The sequence below is a fragment of the Lepidothrix coronata genome, unplaced genomic scaffold (assembly GCF_001604755.1).
Source record: "Lepidothrix coronata isolate B3197 unplaced genomic scaffold, Lepidothrix_coronata-1.0 Scaffold54, whole genome shotgun sequence".
NCBI classification, from domain to species: domain Eukaryota; kingdom Metazoa; phylum Chordata; class Aves; order Passeriformes; family Pipridae; genus Lepidothrix; species Lepidothrix coronata.
The window spans coordinates 3,896,894-3,916,469 of record NW_016690234.1 but is presented as its reverse complement, the minus strand read 5'-3'; the positions used below and the strand labels follow the sequence as shown (position 1 = coordinate 3,916,469).

General features: G+C 40.1%; 1 protein-coding gene across 3 annotated transcripts; it reads right to left on the bottom strand.

Moving 5' to 3' along the window:
• Positions 1 to 587: 587 nt before the first annotated feature.
• HEATR3 (HEAT repeat containing 3) lies at positions 588 to 19,563 on the bottom strand. 3 transcript variants are annotated; one of them, XM_017816117.1, is made up of 15 exons: positions 19,402 to 19,563; positions 17,442 to 17,614; positions 16,844 to 16,931; positions 15,855 to 15,967; positions 13,977 to 14,086; positions 13,075 to 13,215; positions 12,057 to 12,340; positions 11,321 to 11,411; positions 8,197 to 8,354; positions 7,098 to 7,180; positions 6,702 to 6,838; positions 4,014 to 4,102; positions 3,075 to 3,218; positions 2,801 to 2,977; positions 588 to 1,883 (listed from the first exon to the last, which is right to left on the bottom strand). In XM_017816117.1, exons 2-15 carry the CDS (start codon positions 17,486 to 17,488, stop codon positions 1,764 to 1,766), a joined length of 1,782 nt encoding a protein of 593 aa, XP_017671606.1. In that variant the 5' UTR covers positions 17,489 to 17,614; positions 19,402 to 19,563; the 3' UTR covers positions 588 to 1,763. The 3 variants fall into 3 exon arrangements, with proteins under 3 accessions (XP_017671606.1, XP_017671605.1, XP_017671607.1); XM_017816116.1 differs by lacking the exon at positions 19,402 to 19,563 and adding an exon at positions 18,898 to 19,016; XM_017816118.1 differs by lacking the exons at positions 16,844 to 16,931; positions 17,442 to 17,614; positions 19,402 to 19,563 and adding an exon at positions 16,326 to 16,640.
• Positions 19,564 to 19,576: the final 13 nt, after the last annotated feature.

The window sequence follows — 19,576 nt, the reverse complement described above, 5'->3', positions numbered from 1 at the left end:
ATAACCTCTTGACCATGCTCCTCATGACTTCTCCTGGATTTCTCCAGGCCATGCTCAGTGACCCTGGAGCCCTCCCAGTCCCACACTCTCATTTGATTAGCAGGCATCACATCACACATTTCATCCGACTCCTGCAAAGTCACAGCAGTGACAGGACTTCCAGACAGTAGAGCTGCTTAAACTCATCTTTTACTTTCTCTTGCATTTGACAAAATACCATATGCCAGGATTTCATAAAGTCAGTAGGGGGCCTCTGGTGGTCCAGTGGTTGTGAGGATGCAGGACTCTCACCGCTGCGACCCGGGTTCGATTCCCAGCCCCCTGGGCAGATGGAGCTCGTTAGCCCTGTGAGGCAATCCATCTAAGAGAAGGTCACTCTAAACAAACCTACGTTCTGAGACCCTCACTGCCACTGTCCAAGCTTGCTCGGCCCCGGCAGATGAACCTCAGGATTAAAGGGTGGGCTCAGTTCAGCGCACGCTGTGTCTCACCTAAAAAATCCACTGCGCAGGCTCGAAGGGTTAATGACCTTTCCCAAATCTTGGCTCGCGAAGACTGGCCATTATTATTATTATTATAAAGTCAGTCATTTGCAAGTTATCCAGTCAGTTCCCAAGCCTGCTTTCCAATCTTAGAGACTGAAATCCAACAAACTGAGCAAATTTGGTCTTTATAAGTTCCATGCTTAACACCATGGGCAAACTTTTGCCAAAAACTAGATGCCTGCACTAAGACAGTGCATTAAGAGAGAGGGGAAAAAACCCTCCTATTTCAAAACCCAGCACAACAAAATACTTTCGTGTTTGGTTGTGTTTTGGTTTTTTTTCTTGAAAAATATGTATGATAGAATCTCATTCAGAGAAATAAAACCAAAGTTCTTGATATATGGAAGTTTACATACAATCTTCATGAATTGGTGACATTTTTTGAAAATAACAGCTTAAAAATCTCCATCGCAAATATTTCTAAAAGGTATTTTAAGCAATTATAAATTTACTTTAGGTAATACCTCAATATAAAAAATACTTTTTATTTGGCTTATTACTTCCTTGAATTCACATTCATCCTGATGTAGAATTACAAGGAAGAAAGGAAATTAAGAGACTTGATTTTCAGAAATACCAACCGAAATAAAGTAAAAACAGGGAGCTGTGTCTAAGTGTAGGATCTGCTTACACAGATTTCCACAGCAAAAAGCTATCATAAATGAATCTGAAACAGTTTTCTCCTCATGAAATAACAGAACCAAGTGCTGACAGGAATCTACACACTTGTCACAAACTTCTCTTGGGAAGCTTGCCATAAGTGCCTGTGCAATTCTAGGAACAGGTAAGAGCAAACAGCAAATAAGAACATTCTGCCACTGCTCGATTCCCTTAAATATATCTTGAGCTTTTAAATTTTTTTTCCTTATCTGGCACATAACCGAGAATATTCTCCAAATTACCTTTTCACGCAATTATAGTTTTCTGCCAGGGTACATGAAGATTTCTAAAGAACGACAGTGGAGCTGTGTACAAACATCAGGGCTGCAGGAGCACCTTCTTATCACTGCAACAATCTCAGAGTACGCTACGGGGTTTTTTGTGCTGGTGTGACTTTCATATTGCATCAACCCAAGTGTATAAAAATACTGAACATTACAAAATGTAGTATTAACATCAAAGAAAAACTGCTCTGCTCAGTAAATTTTAGTACTTCAAAATGGTTATATTTTTGAAAACATTACTCAATAAGGGAAACCTTAAAAGTTCCTCGATGTTTCAAGTTGGAGTTTTCCCTAGTGTCTCCTGATATGCAATGAATCTTCTCAAATTCATCCTCACATTGTCAAGAACACACAGTTGATCTGTACTACATTGTCCTTTGCCTTCTTTTCGCATCTGTAAAACCAAAAAAAAGTACATGCTTTACTAATGCAGAGGTTTCTCCTATTAGATCAGTTCAAGTTTACTGTAATTCTATATACAGGTCTTCTGTCAGGATATGCTACCCACGGCTTTTGAGAACTCCAAGGTGCTCATGTGCACACGTGGAGCTAGTCAATTTACTATAATACATTGCTGCCTAAAACTACGTTATTGGTATGATATTTCACTCAAATATCTGAAATACACACTTCTTTTCTACAGCTTTTTATATGGAAAACCTTGTACATCTAACCACACAACTGAAGCACCATCAGGTATGTATTTTGTGTGTATAGTGCTTAGCTTTTAGACTATGACAGTCACTCCTCGGGCTTCATCTGATCAAAGAAACAATAGGTGGAAGGTCATTCCCTTAGGTACATCCCAAGGACGTACCTAAAATTAGTTTAGAATGCTGGCTTTGTTATTCTTTAAAACACAGAATACATGATCTGTTTTAACTAACCAACAGCAGAACAAAAGCATCCACCTGCAACTACAAGAAGTAAAAAACAAAAGATGTCAATGTAACTTCAGAAGAGACTTCTCTCCCACTAATGTAGCTGCACTCCTCCAGAGACACCTGAAGGATTTTTTTGCAAGTGTTTCAGAACAATGTAGTGATTTGGACATCAATAATACTGACGGTGTAATGCAGATGTTGCAACAGAGGTGCTCTGCTATCACCTTGACAGTTCCATGAACTTTAAGGTAAGTGTATTTGCTTTCCTCTAAAGTGGAATATCAGAAAATCACATGCTTTTTGGGGGTTTTTGCCATCTTATGAAGTTATACAATACTGCTTAATTACTTCTTCTAGGAGCCCAAATCTCAAAGCTTTAATGCACATTGTGTGTTGAGACCCTGAGCTGGCTGCACTTGATGCCTACCCTTGTTCTGAACACTGGCTGAAATTCCTTCAATGTTGGAAGCAACTTGATCTGCACCGCCGCCTTTTCTGCTTCTTTACCATCTGCAAATACATCAAAAAGTGCATCCAAGGCTTCCCCTGCTACCACAAGAGAAGATTCCTTCATAGCAACTTCAAGAAGAAATTTTCCAATCATCTGAAATAAGAGAGAAAAATTGATTTTTCCAACAAGGGAAAACTGAAAGAAATATCAAAATTCATATAGGTTTGCAATGCAAAGTTTGCTTTTTCACCTTTAGTGTTTCAGCTGTATCTTGTTCTTTTGCCAAGACGCTGCCAGAAATTCCAAGGATGCTCACTACGTTCACTCTAACACTGGCATTGCTGCTGTGAATACCAGCTTCACATAAAGCCAACAGCTGCTCAGGAGTCATACACTGCTCAACAAGGGGAAGGGAGGGAAAGAAGGAAGACATTCACACTTTCATGGAAATTTTCCAATGTGACATTTAGCTACTCTGCTTTTCCAGAACACAGGGAAATTTATAATAGAGAAATAAAGAGCCCTGGATTATGAAAACTACGTGAATTCTGAAAATGTAACTACCAAGAAAACAGTCAAATTCTCCCTTTCAATTTAAGGTGTTTCTTCCAGAACATAACCAATGCTGTCACGAAAGTGAAGGAAAAGTTCTAAGCCCAAAGGTATTTTCACAAATTTACCTTGCTCAATAGCTGCTTCCATCCCATTATAACTTACAGCACAGAAGATCTCATTTTTCAGTTTAAAGCCAGAAAGGACCAGCAGACCATCTAGTATTATGTCTTGTATAACAAAATGCTTCATTCTTGTATTTAGCTCACTAATTCACGTCCAACCAAGATTCTAGAAGGACAACCAGCTTCAACTAGGTGACATCAAGAAATAAAAAATGCGCATTTCTAGGTGCTAATTTACTAAATATTTGTCATTATACCCACCTCCTAAAGATACTACCTGGATTTTCTTGTTTTGAAATACCTTTCATTTGTTTACATGTTAAGAGATAAACAAAACAGTATTACTGTAAGGTCCATGAAAAACATTAAGAGTTGATGCTATTAAATCTGTTCTGTCAGTGTCTGCACCTGCTACTTTGCACTTCATTTAAATAATTTTGTTTCAAAAACTTTCCAGCCCAATCTCACCCAAATGTGAACCTAGCAGAGCATTTGAGTTTGAAAGCTTTTACCTGGGAGATGTTCTTTGATGCCATTGTTTGTAGGAGAGCCCTCAAAGCACTGGTTACGGCTTCCAGGAATTCAGTGTCTGCAGGGAGTTCTGTCAAAGAATTGAACCCAGAGCCAAAAGTTAAACAGTAAGATGAGGGACACAGGAAGCAAACAAATACAAATGCCTTAATCTCTTAATTGTTCCTCCAGGTACTACCAGAACAGGAAAAGCTAGATTTTCAGAGTAGTCTCTGTAGGTTGTAACCATAGTGATTTGTTTGAATTCAGTATTAACTGCATCTGCAGGTTAGACCACAGCTGGTCCTCATTTTGAGGCACATCCCTGGTTGAAACACTTATGTGACCCAACACTTATGGTACAAACCACTGTCATCAGAATGGCAGCTTGAAAACTGGTATAACATGGAGGCCATAATATAGGAACTGAGAAAACTACAGAAGCTGACTGTGTATTTTACCTCCTTTCTTCTGCCTTCTTAAGCAAGCTTTTTAGACACCCAGAACACTGGACTCTTTCCAATTCATATAAAGAGCATGTTTTCCGGTGGTTTAATAACATTTCAGGAATGTATGACTCAAACACTGCATTACTCTCATAACTATGAACTCATCAATATCAGCCATCACCTTCAATGAATGTTCTGTGTTTCTTCAGGCTTTTTATTTTCCTTTAATGTGTTTTTGTTTTCTGGACCACTCCAGATGCAGAACCTTTCAATTCATGCATATCTTCTCCCTTCTCATGTAAGCAACTAGATCTTTATGCCTCTTTTCCACCCTGTAAACCACAGGATTCCTTCTAACCACATGTTGGTATTTTATCAACTCTATCTGGCAGTATCCATTACATAGCATTTAACCATTAAAATACGGGCCCAGGCCATTAAATCAATTTTATTAGCACCATCTGTCCTCAGCTTACAACTTCTCCAGCTTGATCTGAGAACTTTCTGACTATTGCAAAGATTAACAGGTAGACTCAAAATCTTGGAAGTTGTCTCTTCAAGCATGAGACAAGTATTTTATGTGAACATCCTTGTGTATGTCTTCATATGTATTTTCATTTCTGCATTTTAGTTTTTCGAGAACTGCACTCTCAGTAAAAATGTTTTCATAGACTGATCACATGCTTTTAAAGGCATTGAGAAAAAAGTGTGTTCTGCAGGCAGATGCATTTTCAAGCATTAATGCCCATGTCATTCCATACACTACAGCAAAGAACTACAAATGCTGCATCTGTGGCTACAAAGGGAGACATTTGAAGGAAGGGAAGGAAACTGAGCTTCTCGATCTTCTGAGAGACAAGAAATGACAAAGCCACACATATGCTCAACTTCAACAGATCTGTCTTAGGGAAAACGTTTTCTGACAAATTTGAGAATTGGCAGGCTTTTTCAGCCTCTAAGAATATCTCTTCTTTTTTGAAAAGCCATCACCACTTACCTTAAAACAAAAACAGATTATCAGAATAGTCTGCATGAAGCCGAGCCTGTCAGGGAACCACATCATCAGTTTGGAACCAGCTGGGGTTTTCTTGCCTTTTTTTTTTTTTTTAAATCTCAGTTCAGCTTCTCTCATGTCAGTAACAGAGATCACAGTGTAAATGGTCCAACAGGATTATTGAAATGATGCTGATCTCATGTATAGGATTACAGGAAGTAGCTGGAAGTGCTAACTGCTGCATAGACCATCCAATAATAGTGATACTAGCAGATGTATGGGGAAACCTTCACAGTATCTCTATGAAATAATGCACCTTGGAGGAACTATAGTGGATACATTCTAGTGTTTACCAGGATACATCACAGAATAAATGAGGCTGGAAAAAAACCTATGAGATCATCGAGTCCAACCTATGACTGAATATCACCTTGTCAACTAGACCATGGCACTCAGTGCCACATCCAGTCTTTCCTTAAACACTTCCATGGACAGTGACTCCTGGGCACCTCCCTGGGCAATCCATTCCAATTCTAAATATATTAAATATATATATGTATATGATATTCTAAAATAGTATGAAATTTATTACCTTCTCCATTGAAATCAAACCAGAACCAGAACAGGAAGTGGAGCAGCTTTAATATTTAGTCATAAAAACTTTGCACATTTTCTTACTACAAATATCCTTTCAATAAAGCTATGCCATCATAAGCATAAAGCATGTTCTGGAGACAAGGTGGCTGCTCTCTTTCCTACTGTAACAACAATGTACTTTTTTTTTTTTTGCAACAACCATCTTTGACATAATTTCATAAGATTCCTAGAAAAAAATTACGCGAAAGACTGTGCTAGACATCCTCTTTTTAACATTTCTTTAGGCAAGCTAGTCAGCATATTTAAAAAGAAAATGCCCTATCTTCTTCATGGCTTGTGTGATTGATGAAGAACTATTATCCCAAATATGATCAAGCAAACAGTTCTGGTCTCAGCAAGGCAGGATTCATCCACTAAGTGATTTTTTGTGTGGACTCAGATGTAAAGCAGATTTTTGCATTAAGAGCAGACTTGCTCAAGGTGCAGTTTGCATAAACACATCAGGATATACTGTTTGCCAGCACATTTCCAACAGTCAGTATCCTTATATTGAAAGACCAAAGAAATACAGTTAGTAATAAAATGGCGTTAGAACTACCTTATATGATCAGCAAAGGGGGTCAGCAAGTCCCCTGTACTAAACATCTTACCTGTTTTAGAAAAGATCAACTGTGAGAGATGCTGTGCAAGGGACTGAAGTGCTGAAGCTCCTCCAAGACAATCCACATCTGACACTAACAAAATGCTATGAAGACATGTTAAAGCTCTACACTGCACTGTATTCAGTCTGAAACAAACAAATAAAAAAAGCATTTAGCAAATCTCTTTGAAAACACATATTGAAATATAAAGAAGAATCTTCAGTTAATTAAGGTTGTGATCTGGTGTGCAGTTTACAAAAGCATTTTTATCTCTATTCAAAATCCTATATCAGATCTGCCAGTATCCAGATCTTGACAGAAACCCAAAGATGGAAAATCCTTCTAAGAGTTCTAAGACAACTGAATATAAATGAAAAATAGTAAGAGAGACAATGAAATTCCTACTTTTTAATTAATGGTTTCCAAGACGGATTGTGCATACAGATGTCTAGAGCAACACTGTTCGGAAAAGCAGTTTTTTCAAGAATCTGAGGAGGGGAAAAAGAAATGTTTAGCAATAAAGCCTTTATTTTTTTATTTTTTGTTATAGTGTGTTTGGAAGGAAGACTGAAATTTTATCTTGATTCAAACAGATACTTCAAACTATGTATTTCAAAGTTTTCCAGGCAGCAAGTGTCTCACCTGCTAAAAACGTCAGAATTTTGCTCAATAACTCAAATGGTGCAATTATACCCTGAGTTTAGCACAGCATATTTAAGGTATCCAACTCTACTGAACAACAGGTGATTGTCTAGGTTTCTGCTATTCTTTCTTATTTGGCTCTTTCTTCTTACAGATTCCACTACAGAATTTTCAGATAACTGCAAGCGTACAAGGCCTTGCCATGAAACTCCTGTTATTAAGTACAAAAAGCCTTCAAAGTTTTCATCTCGCACCTTGATGTCTTGGGTTGGAATTCTACAATGCTGCTGAACCAGCACAGTAACAATTCAAATAACAAACTCCATCTTTACAACCCCAAATAAAAATGAGCAAAACAACTCTGAAACAAAAACAACTAAATTCCTGTGTCAAATATTGTACTTCAGACACTTTGTATAAAACAGGGTAAGAGGAACTTGCACTTTTTCAGTGCTGACTGTTGCCATTCACACATTACTTCCACCTCATTTAGTTAATATAGAAATCTGGCAGTCATGCTTCATCAAGATTTCCTCTCTTTTTGCAGGTAATTTTTTTCATGTCCAAATCAAGGAATAACAACCTTTGTATTTTGGAAAAAAACCCAAACAAATTAAAAGAAACTCCACCAGCTTTCTGAAACACATGGCTCTTCTATTCCAACTTACATGAATTATTTAGGTCAAGAGAGCTCATGCAATGATGCACCATCTCTAGGCCAAAAAGAGTGAAGCTAAACTCATTAAAAAAATATTCCTTTCCTCCACGTGGACTGGGATAATTTCCTTGCCTAACCTGGGATACAAAGCAGGAATTAGGGGAAGACTGTGCCATGTGTTGGAAATAAAACAGAAGACACTACCTTCTTTGGAATGAGGTTGTTCAGAAACACTGAGCGAACCTCATCAGAGAGGCACAGGGGTGTCATCAGCAGCCCCCCTCCCTCATTGTATGAGTTTTCCATGAACAAGTCACTTTCGTCACTGCTGGAGAGTTCTTCCCACTCGTCATCAGAGGGATCTGAGAACACAAGACAGACTTGTAAATGTAACAGCCCTCACGCAATACGTTTCCTACTTCTCAGTTGTACTCGACTCCACCTCTTAGTTTAGGAATCTTTAAGCTCTTGGGCTCTATGAACTCCTCACAAATCAAGTGCCACTAAGCCACAATTCTAAATATTTTATTAAAAAAGTATTTTATATTCACTCAGGCAACAAGTATTCTCAGGAGGCAGGTTCTTCATACACGGGTACTTTAATCTCTGATATTAACAATGGGTCACTTTATCAAAAAGGGTATGGAAGAAACTTCATAGAGATTTACTAAGATTTTAACTTGGATTGCACCATTTCACTTTTTGAGGTAGATTCAAGCATGTGAAAACACTGGTTTAACTTAAACTGAGTGCAGTTAGTAAAAAAGTTAAGGCAACTGTTTCCTCTAGCAATATTGAAAAGCCACAGACAGATGTCCTTTGCCTGGGCAGTAACTGGGCTGGATGAAGATGTTACTGTCTCCACAGCAACGCCACTTGAAAGGAAACGATGACAGCAAAACAAGCCAAAGCAAGCTAAATAACCTCTGATAGTCATTTCAGGCAACATATTTTAAGTAAGTTAAGCTAGGTTTATAGTCTTAAACCTGAACTAGATTTATACTTACAGATCTGCTAGTACAGTAAGTCATGTAAGGGCAAGCACACATGGTGAGAGGAGTTGAGGTCGTATTACCTACAGGCTACTGTAAAGTGAATAATCTGTCCACAGCTAAAGCCAGTCTTGGCCTAACAAGCACAAGCTCAGTCCATCATTTATATTTAAACTGATATATCTACGTCCACAGGGTTCACACAGATTTATCTAAAGTTGCTTTAAACCTGGTTACATTTTAACTGGTGTTTACCCGAGTCCTAAGTCTACAAGTTGGACTGATTCTCCTCTCTAGAAGACGAAAGCTCTGCCTGCGTATATAGGTCAGGACATTTAACTACTCTGATGAAAAAATATCAGATTTGCCCCCAAGTAATTTTGCCTGACAACAGATTCTGCTGAGATGTAGTAGGTACTGTAGTAACTACAGTAACAGCCACACCACCTCTGTGGCAAAAGGCAAAGTCACTTAAAATACAGCAAGAAAGATCTAGATTAATGCATTTCACCTGTATTGTGCAGAAATTAAGAATGTATTTGAAGGTCATGGCTATTGTTTATCTGATGCAAAGTAACTCATCGAGCTGCAGCAACTTGACCACACAGGCATCTTCTGTTACTCATGGTAATCTCCAATTATTTCTGCAGCCATAATACGGTGGTGTTAACAGCCTTTGCATGAGAAAATGGTTGGCTTTTATTCTTTACCAGGCCATGGCAGCAAGAAACATGAAAACAAAGCAGACATCCCCTTAAGTCTCTTGCCTCTTGCAGAAAAGTTCCATGTGAATCTTTTTAAAGCAAACAAAAATCTCGTTTGAAAACTAAATGATAAGGATATGAGCTGACAATGCAACTCAGCAACAACAAAGACAGCAGTGACCAGGGCAGAGCGGGAACTGGGATCTAGAACATTGGCCTGTAACTATGACCAGGTTTCTTGTAATGTTCTGGGAAACACAGAGGCATTTCCAATGGCAATCCCATCTTAACTAGCACTGGTAACCTCTGAACTACAAACTGGACAGCAGTGCTGGAGTGTCCTGGCTCCCTGCCCATGTCCCCATCAAGGGGAGACCACTCTGCTTCTCCCAATGCCGGCCAGTGCTCAGTCAAACACATCTCTTGCCAGCCTGGTTATTTCCCTCAGCTCTGTAGCAAGCCAAGTGTTTGTATGAACTCAGCATAATGGCTAAAGCTATTTTAGTCCTCAAATAACTTGAAAATTAAATGAACAGCTGCTTCTGGATTCCTCTTAATTTCTACAGCCTATGTTTCTGTCTGCCCATGAATGGGTAAAGCACTGCAGTGAAATACAACACAATCAACCTTACATTACACTGAGTGAATGGCAGAATATGCAGCTTATCCACAAGAGATTTTCCAATTAAAGGGGAAAGCTTATGAATTACAGCTCATTAGATGAGAAACACAGTAATGAAAGGAGCTTCATACACTAGGTACAGAATTTCCTTGTGCTATAAGAGAAAAAAAAAATCACCATTGGGAATAACTGGGTATTACTGTGGATTTTATTAGAACCTGAAAGTTTTACTCAGTTATCTCCTAGAAAATCACTTCTGCATCAGGATAAAACTGTAACAGCAACAGAAGTTTTCAGGTATTGGAGGTTTTAGGGGATAAATTTTGTTTGGTTATTGGCATTTTTAAATAGAATTTGATAATCTCTCATTTGTTTTCCTGAAGATTAGGAGAAAAGCTGTCAAACCTGACTATCAGAGTTCCTAAAAGTTATAGAATATCTATTTCCTACTCCCCTCCAAACAACAGCCTTTCTTCCTCCTCAAAAAAGCTCATAAAGGCAGAACTCTGAAAGCCTAAATCTACATTGTTGCCAGAGTTGCCTGCAAAAGCTGTATCTACTCCTAATTTTGCAACACTTCTAGTATCAACACTAAATCAAAGCTACAAGATTTATCTGCTTTTAAAAAAATCAATGGCCCCATCCTGCAATAAGATTCACACACATATTGTATCAGAAGAACACTCAGACCACACTCTAACTGAACAAAGATTTTGCTGTAACGCTTCAGGAAATATCTCTTTGCCGCAAGTGCTTTTTTGTTTGTAATTAAATGTTGGCACATAGTAGTACCATGCAAAAAAAAAACCATTTAAGTCTCATAAATAACTTAAATGAAAAAAACCACTTGAAATAGTAATAGAAATTACAATCTAATCTGCCCCCCAGACGAGGATATCAGGGACAATACGCCTGTGTGCATTTGCCTTTAAAAGCCAAGATGACTAAATGTGAGCTGCTCAAAAACAAAACACACCACAATACTTGCAATGAAAGAGATTCCTACAAACCTTCACTGCAGCACATATTAACAATGATTTCCAGAGCAGTCTGCTGAGCCGTCAGTAAAGCTGTCACTTCTTTCAGTTCCCACTTATCAGACTAAAAAATAAAAACACGAACCAAATTTGATTTTGTAAAACAACATTTAAGTGCAACTTAAATTACCCAAGCTGTCGGCTAAAAATATAGTCCAGCCATTTTCTCTTCTCATTCTACACCAAAACTCGAAAAAAAACCCCCACAAAACCAAGAGGTGTAAGCTACATTTCTGTTGGATGTTCCAGAGCAAATTTTATCTTCAAGAAATGCCACCTGCACTAAAGCTGTAAGAGAAACAGTTATCTAAAGCTCTAACAGAAACATGTATTCCTGTTACCCTTTTCCCACACACCTCTGAGCCACCTCCACTCATGACTGAATAGTTACAAATCTCACTTGCCATAAACAGAAATCAAAATTCCTGCAGTAGCTGCAGGTAGAAGTGTCAGGTAAACCTATACCTTCCACTGGAGGAAAACCATGGAAATGCACCTTCCTGATGTGCTGTGCAATTTGGTCACATTGGAACAAGTCGTGCTGAAATTTTCCATGCTCATCTTTGAGGTTTTAGCTAAAATAGCCAAGCTGTTTGGGAACCAGTATTAGTAACACTCATAGGTCATTTCCTCTGGCCAGTGCTGAGTCAAGACTAGTCCAACGCTCACCCAAAAGCACCAAGCCCAACAGCCAGCCAGAAACACTTACTGGAAGTAAATCTGAAACATCATTTTCCCTCCTGAGTTTTCCTTTTGGTATTTCTTCCATGTTATCATCTTCACTCAAAACACAGTTGTCCACCACATCACTCATGTTTTCCTCTGTTTCTGCTTCCACAGCAAGTTTTAACCTGTTTTTTTCAGCTTCATTCATACGAATAATTGTTTCACCAGCGTCTATTGCTAATGACTCTGAGAAAACCTTCAGGATTGCATTAACCATGCTTCCCTGGCTGCCTGGTGGAATGGTATCCTTGATATTCCAAATAGTGCCTAAATATGAGATAACCAAAATATGAAAATTACTAAAGTACTCAATTCTCTGTAATAGCCAAATATTTTGTAAGAACACAGCCTGCGCTACTTAAAATACGCAGTGATTATATTCAGTCTTTGTTCTACAGATTTGTATTTTTTTCTGTTTAGCATTTCACATACTCATCTGTAATAACTATGTTATGCCCACATCTTAAGCTCAAGTAAATTTCAGCACATAAATAATTACAGAATATTTATGTGGCCTGGCCTTGGTGTTACTTTGTACCTGATAACAAAATCACACGAGAGAACCATTTTCTAAGGATTGTCAATATTAATTTATTACACTCCAGTATCAAAAATCACCACAGTTAAGCATCTGAGGCAGCAAGAAGAATGCAAGGTAGAGAATATGAGTCAAAAATCTACACCTATTAAGATCAAAACTACTCCTGTATCACTTATTATTGACTTATTTCACTGTTGAAAATCAAAAGAGCAGCTGAAATGCTTTATCACCCTGATCAGGGACTGAATTTAGAGTCAAGCATTTAAGACAGTTTCAAAACCAGTTGTAAATATCTGTTTGCAGTTCCAAAAGGCAGATATAACCTCATGAACCATCTGTATAGGCTTTGACAATCAGATGTCCAGACTTCAGTAGAGAGGACTAAGCTCTCTGTCCTTCCCACCCCCCTTACCTGCCGTGCTCCCCATCACAGAGCAGTGAACACCCTCGAGCCCCGTACCTGCTATCAGTGTTCTCAGAAGGACATGCTTCATTGTGCTCTCTGGACACAACATCACTGTTTCCAATACTCGTAGTGCAGAAGGATTAAATGAAAGAAGGAGGTCTGGATTATCTTCTGTCACTGCCTGCAAGCAGTTTGCTACACCAAACAATAAGAACAAACATAATTAATAAACCCAACAGTAGCTTTCACTCTCCTACTGAAAAAGCATTTTTACTGCAAGCTGGAGTAATGAAACACTGACAGGAAAAAAAAAAAATTTCATGCAGCATCATGTTGTAATGGTAGAACACTGTCTCTCACAACCTGTGTTTTAGATTAAAAGACACTCTATGGCAAACCTGTACACAAAACAGATGAGGACAGTAACACATCAGACATGGAACCAGCTGTATTAATTTCAGCTACTCAAAAATAGATTTCTCCTTTGTATACTGAGTAGTGACAACATAAAAATGTTGGGATCACACACACCTGTATGAGCATTATAAGGCTACAACAACAAACTACTAATAAAAACACACTGAAAGTGACAGGAATTGTTTGGGGTTTTTTTAGATGAACTACGTCCTTTGCTCAACAAATTAAACCCTCCATTACCAAAACCTGCAAACAAAACTAAAAACACAGCCCTCCTCTAGAGCCTTCTTTCCACAAAATTTTTCCTCCCATGTAACCACCAATAAGTCATTCTCCTTTGGACTGAAAACAAGCACAACAGATACAAACTTCTGAATTATGTGCTGTTCAAAAACGAATTTGAAATCTTATATTCAGTGCAAAGCTCAGCAATGCTAAGGCAGGTGCATCATGCAATGCCTGCAACATCAATGTTACATTTATATAGTAAAGAAAAAAAAAGTATCTTTAAGTCCTTATCTTGTCTTTTTACCACTTACCTACTGAAATAGCCAGATCCACATTTGTGGAAAATTTCTTCATGTAATGCAACACAGCCTTCAGACACCCTTCTTTATTGAATATGTACACAGCAGTATCGTTGCATTCACTATTGTATGAAAAAGATTAATTAAAACACTTTTCCCAGGGAAAAAAAAATACTGTAAAAACATTTTAAGTACCCCATACTCACTATTACTCACAGTTGTAAAACTGTGTAACACAGTTGTAAAAACTATGTAAGAATTATGCATTAGTCAAAGAGCTATTCTTCATTACTGAGGTTATGATCAACTCTATATAAATATGCTGAAAGAGAAACTGCAAAATCCTGGACACAGTTGGCTTCTGCCAGCTGCTTCCTCACACCCAGTGTTTGGGAGTTTATTTGGGAGCCTAAATACAGATGTGGACAGGTCCAGCCAGAGAGTGAAAGGCAGCTGCAGGCTACAAGCCAGCCCAAGGCTTTCTGCAGCCATAGAAAACTTCACCCACAAACCCAGTGACTAGAGCTGCTGCCTCTTGCATCAATATTTATTCACTCCATAAAATAACTGCTCTTATCATTCAGACATGCATTTACTTTAATTATCTAACAGTGGGATCTGTTTCTTCAAGTTTTCCACAGCTATTTCCTTTTTTAAACTAATATATTGATACAAGACTAATTCAAACCAAAAAAGCATGGGACCTAACCAGCTACAAGGATCTTCAAGTATTTACTTTTAGAAATATTATGTCTCAGCACCAATGCCAGCCCCAACTTTATCAGTACCAAACTTAGCAATGAAGTCAGTAGTTCATTGCCACAAAGTTCAAAATACAAAGGCAATTTATGTCACACTTAATGATTATAGTTCCTTTTCCAAAGCAGTGACTACAAAAGCCAAAAAAAAAAAATGAACACAACACTGTTGAGTCAGAGTCACAAAGGGTCATGTATTCTGTGCAAGGTGCTGAGCAAGCAGTTTCTCTACTGTTCTAGACTCCAATCCCTAAAAAAAAAAAATCCCAATTTAGAAATAAGGCCTCAAGCCAGCAGCCATATCACACAGGCACAGAGGCAACTCCACTGAAACACTGTACAACACTAAAGAAAATCCTGTATGCACCAAGGTGTATAACGATGTGAAGCTGCTAAAACATGAAGAGAAACAACACAAAATTCAAGAAAAACTTTCAGAATAAGCTTCAATGTTCATAGTCATTTCTGTATTAAGTGTTGCCATTTCTCTTCCTTCACCTGGTATTTCCAATGTAAACTATTAATTGAACAATTCACATTATTTCTCACATAATTAAGTAGATTTGTATCAGTGTCTGAGTAACTAAGGGATAGTTGGTCTAAATATTTAATATTAGCTTTTGGGATGACCTATAGAGGGAGGAAGTAGTATAAGAAGTCCTCATATTCCCAGAGCACTGGAGTCCACTGATCAGAATTTAATTTTCTCCATCTCTCATCACACAGTAAGGATCTACAGGAACTGCATGCAAGACATCACAACCCAAACTGCATCTCAGACTGTGACAGAACATGTCCAGAAAACAAAATCAGAACTCAGGATGAACAACCAATAGAAAAAAAAATTGTCACTCTCCTAACACTATTGACCAACTTAATGGACTTTCAGAATCCTTAATTTAAAAAAGTAATTTATGGCAGAAGATAAACCTGTATTTCAGATCAGATTAGGGCTCACCATTATTAAAGGAAAACACATGTAGGAGCAACACAATCAGAAATCAGAATCAGCAACTGGATATATCTTCCCATGCCAGGACAGTAATTTCTTTTCTGCCTCAATCACCAGGCTGCTTTTCAGGAATAATTTAATTTAGCTCTTTTAAAAGCCCTGGATTTTCACAGCACTTACCATATATTCCACAGCAAATTAATAGCTTCATCGGCTATGTCTTCAATATAATTTTTGTTTGTCTCTCTGCATTTCTTTGGAGAGAGCTGGTTGGCATCTAGCTCAGTGCTACACTACAACGAAACAAGAGAACCAGGGTTGGGAAACAAGCCACAGTGTTTATTACCAGAAAACCTGACTAGTTTCCTATTCTCTAAGAAAATTTACCTACAATGGAATTGAATCACTGGTAACTTTTCTCTTGTAGAAAGACTCTTATACTACTCGCTTTGCATTCAGTAGTTTTTAGAAGCATTTTTTAATTAAAAAAAATCCAACTTGACAGTTTTAGAACCCTAAGTGCTGTTTCTTGCTAATAGCCCGTATGAAATTGTCAATAGTTCTTTCTAATCACACAGATTAATTCAGCTAATATCTTGCTATGCTTTACAATAATGCTATTACTCAATTTGAAATGGGGAAGGAACATACAGAAAACGATGGTATTGCTCAAGGCTGCTCATACAAAGACAGCAGGTGACAGAATTCAATGCAATTTCCAAACTGCACTGCAACACCTGGACCAAACAAAGAATAGGTATTCAGTACAAGTTATCCTACAGTACCCAGCTGTAAACCCAAGCTTTCATTTAGATAGAATTGCTCACCAAAAAAAACTCACTAGAATAATGTTGCAACATAAATGTTGGACCTGGATTTTGACTGACACAATAAACTGGTCTTGACTGAAGCTCCAGACCCAAAATCTCCAGACCTTTCATGTAAAAATCATCCCAGGGTGCAAGCCTCGCCACAGACCAAAATTATCTGGTCAGGAAACAGAAGCTAGTGGTGTGAAATCTCTGGAATAATTTTTGTACCATTAAATCTATTGAAAATCCTTTTAAAAGATCTTTCAAATATCTTAATAATAGCTAAAAAAATTGAACTATTTTTGTTAGTGGGATAATTCAATGGATAGATCAGTTTTAAAATCAGAATAAACACACCTCTTTCAGAAGTGCAACAAGGGGTGTCATAATGTCACTTGTCACCATGTCATCACAGACTTCAAATCCTCCACAAGCACTTAGATTTCTGGGGAAAACAAAAAAAAAATGCTTTGGATCAGATACAATACTTTCCAGGAATGTTTAAAAAAACCCATGTATTCTATATTCTCGTCTAAAGGTTATGGCACTTTTTGTTTTAAAATCAATTTGCTCAATCAGTAACTTTAGTCTTCTATCTCCCTAACACAAAAGAATAACTTTGGTGGTAGGAAAAGAATATTTTCACTTACTTGTCAAGTGTAACAAGAAGGCTTATGGGTACTAAAACATCAAGACACAAAATGCCACATGAACTGCATTCAAGTTCTCTATATTTCTTCATAAAGCCATATATTTCCAGCATAAAGCCTGCTGCTGACATTAGAGTCTCATGGAGCAAGAAAAGCCCCTCTCTTGCAGACTTCGGCTGATGTGGGTGTACCTACTGAGGCCGCAGTTAAAGCAAGACAGGCTGGCGTTCAAGTTCATGGCTGTCAACAACAAAACCCTACTGTTTTCTCTCCTGTTCCAGGATTACCCCATTCCAACTGCTTACCGGAGAGCACCTGCAGCTGTTTCCCGAACAGCTAAGCTGTGATCCATCAGCAGTGGCCCCAAACACCGCACAATGTCCCTCTGCAGGAAGGCTGGGATGACGTGCTTCTGCTGCAACAGCTTGGAAATACTGGCACAGGCATACTCTCTCACTTCAGCACTGGGATGCTGCAGCTGGGGAGACACAAACAGGGCAGATCGGGTTGCGGGAAAAGGTAGTTGGAAGTTTTACTGATCCTGAATGGAAGCAAGAGCTTTTAACTTCCATGAACCTTTACAAATCTTTACCTGAGTTGTGTGTGTTAACTATATGAGCAGATAAATGCTATTCTGGGTGTTTAACAAGAGAGCCGCAGTCCAGACACAGATTTGACACTAGCTGGCACTGGTGAGACCCCGTATCTACATTAAATTACCATGTATTTAGAAGAAAAAAGGACAAATGGGGGCAATACAAAACACATGCTACCAGCAAGAAAAACAGAAGAATCAAAAAATAATAATAAAAAAATATAGCCTTTAGATTAAAAGCATCTGCTTAACAACAAGAAGCAAGTGTTCTCTACATCCATAAGATGATGCTGACTTGTGCTGTAACAGGGTTTTAGGTGAGATATAAGAATTGCAGATCATAAAAAATAATAGAACAGCAGAAGTGTATATCCTGGAAGGTGACAGTTTGTTGAAAATCTAACAGAAAATGTAAACGCCTGATGAAGAGCAGACCAGAAGAGTGGTACATCACATCCTACCTCACTGACACTGACAGAATCCCTCAGCTCATCCTCACCTGAGTCTTTATATACTTTCTCTCTCTCCATTTTAAGACTAAATAGGTCAGTCCAGAAGAGTAACCAAGCAGTGATTTGTTCAATGAGTTCAGTTCGATAAAGTGAACAATGGGGACTCAATCACTTGAGGGGAAAACAGATTTTTGCTTCTGATTCTAAAGTCACGTGTGCAGGAGGAGGTTTCCATCCCTTTTCATCTGCAATGCCTAACTCAGAACCAGGACTGCGGCCCAAAAGTGGCCAAACTCATCTTCCATCAGTTATCCCTCACGTACGGCTCACGGACTCATCGCTCTGGCCACCTGTAGAACTCTCCAGCCGCGGGGGGCGGAGGGGGGTGGCGAACAAACCCAAGCACCGCAGGAGCTGCTTCCCAGCCCCTCCTGGGCCGAGGGCCGCGGCCCTGCCTCCCGCCCGCTGCAGAAGGCGAGACCGGGGCCGCGGGTCCCGGCGCTGCCGGTGCCGCCCCGCCGAGCCGCGGGCGCAGCCGTGACGCCGGGAGAGCGACGGGCGGCGGGAGGGAGGGAGGGAGGGGCGGTGGCCCCGCCGGGCTGTTCGGCTTCTCCCCGCCGGGGGGGCGGCTCCGCGCCCGACGCCGCCGGGGGCGAGCCCAGACATCTCCCCCCACACCCGCTGCCCCGAGAGAGGGTCGCGCCCCGCCCGCACCTTGTCCAGCAGCTCCGCCGCCGGCTCCTCCTCGGGGCCGGGCTCGCCTTGCTGGTGCTGCCCGGTGCCGGCGGGGCCGAGGCCCGGCCGGCGGAACCGCCGCGGTCGGCTCTTGCCCATGGCTGCGCTCGGCGCCGGCGCGCCCACGTGTGCGGCCCCGCGCAGGCGCTGCCCCCGCCCCGCGCCCCTCCCGCAGCCGGCGGCGCGTCACGGGCACGGCCCGGCACGGCCCGCACCCCGAACCGGCACCGGCGGCGCGTCACGGGCACGGCCCGGCACAGCCCGCACCCCGAACCGGCACCGGCGGCGCGTCACGGGCACGGCCCGGCACAGCCCGCACCCCGAACCGGCACCGGCGGCGCGTCACGGGCACGGCCCGGCACAGCCCGCACCCCGAACCGGCACCGGCTGCGTCCCGCTCCTGCCTGGGGATGCTCTGCGTGTTTCCCCAGGTCAACAACTCAATAAACGTCACATGAAAGAGTTTCCTCTAAGAGCACTTACAGAGGCAGGATTGACCTGTAGGGTGGAAACCTGGCAGGGGGTTTCTCTCTCATGTAGTTCTTATAATCTAAGATACTGACATCAAATACAGGAAAAGTTGGTCCGGTATGAAAGTTAGACTTCAGCTACAAATTTTCTTTTAAGTTCTTCTGCGTTCGCTGGAGATCTGTGTTTG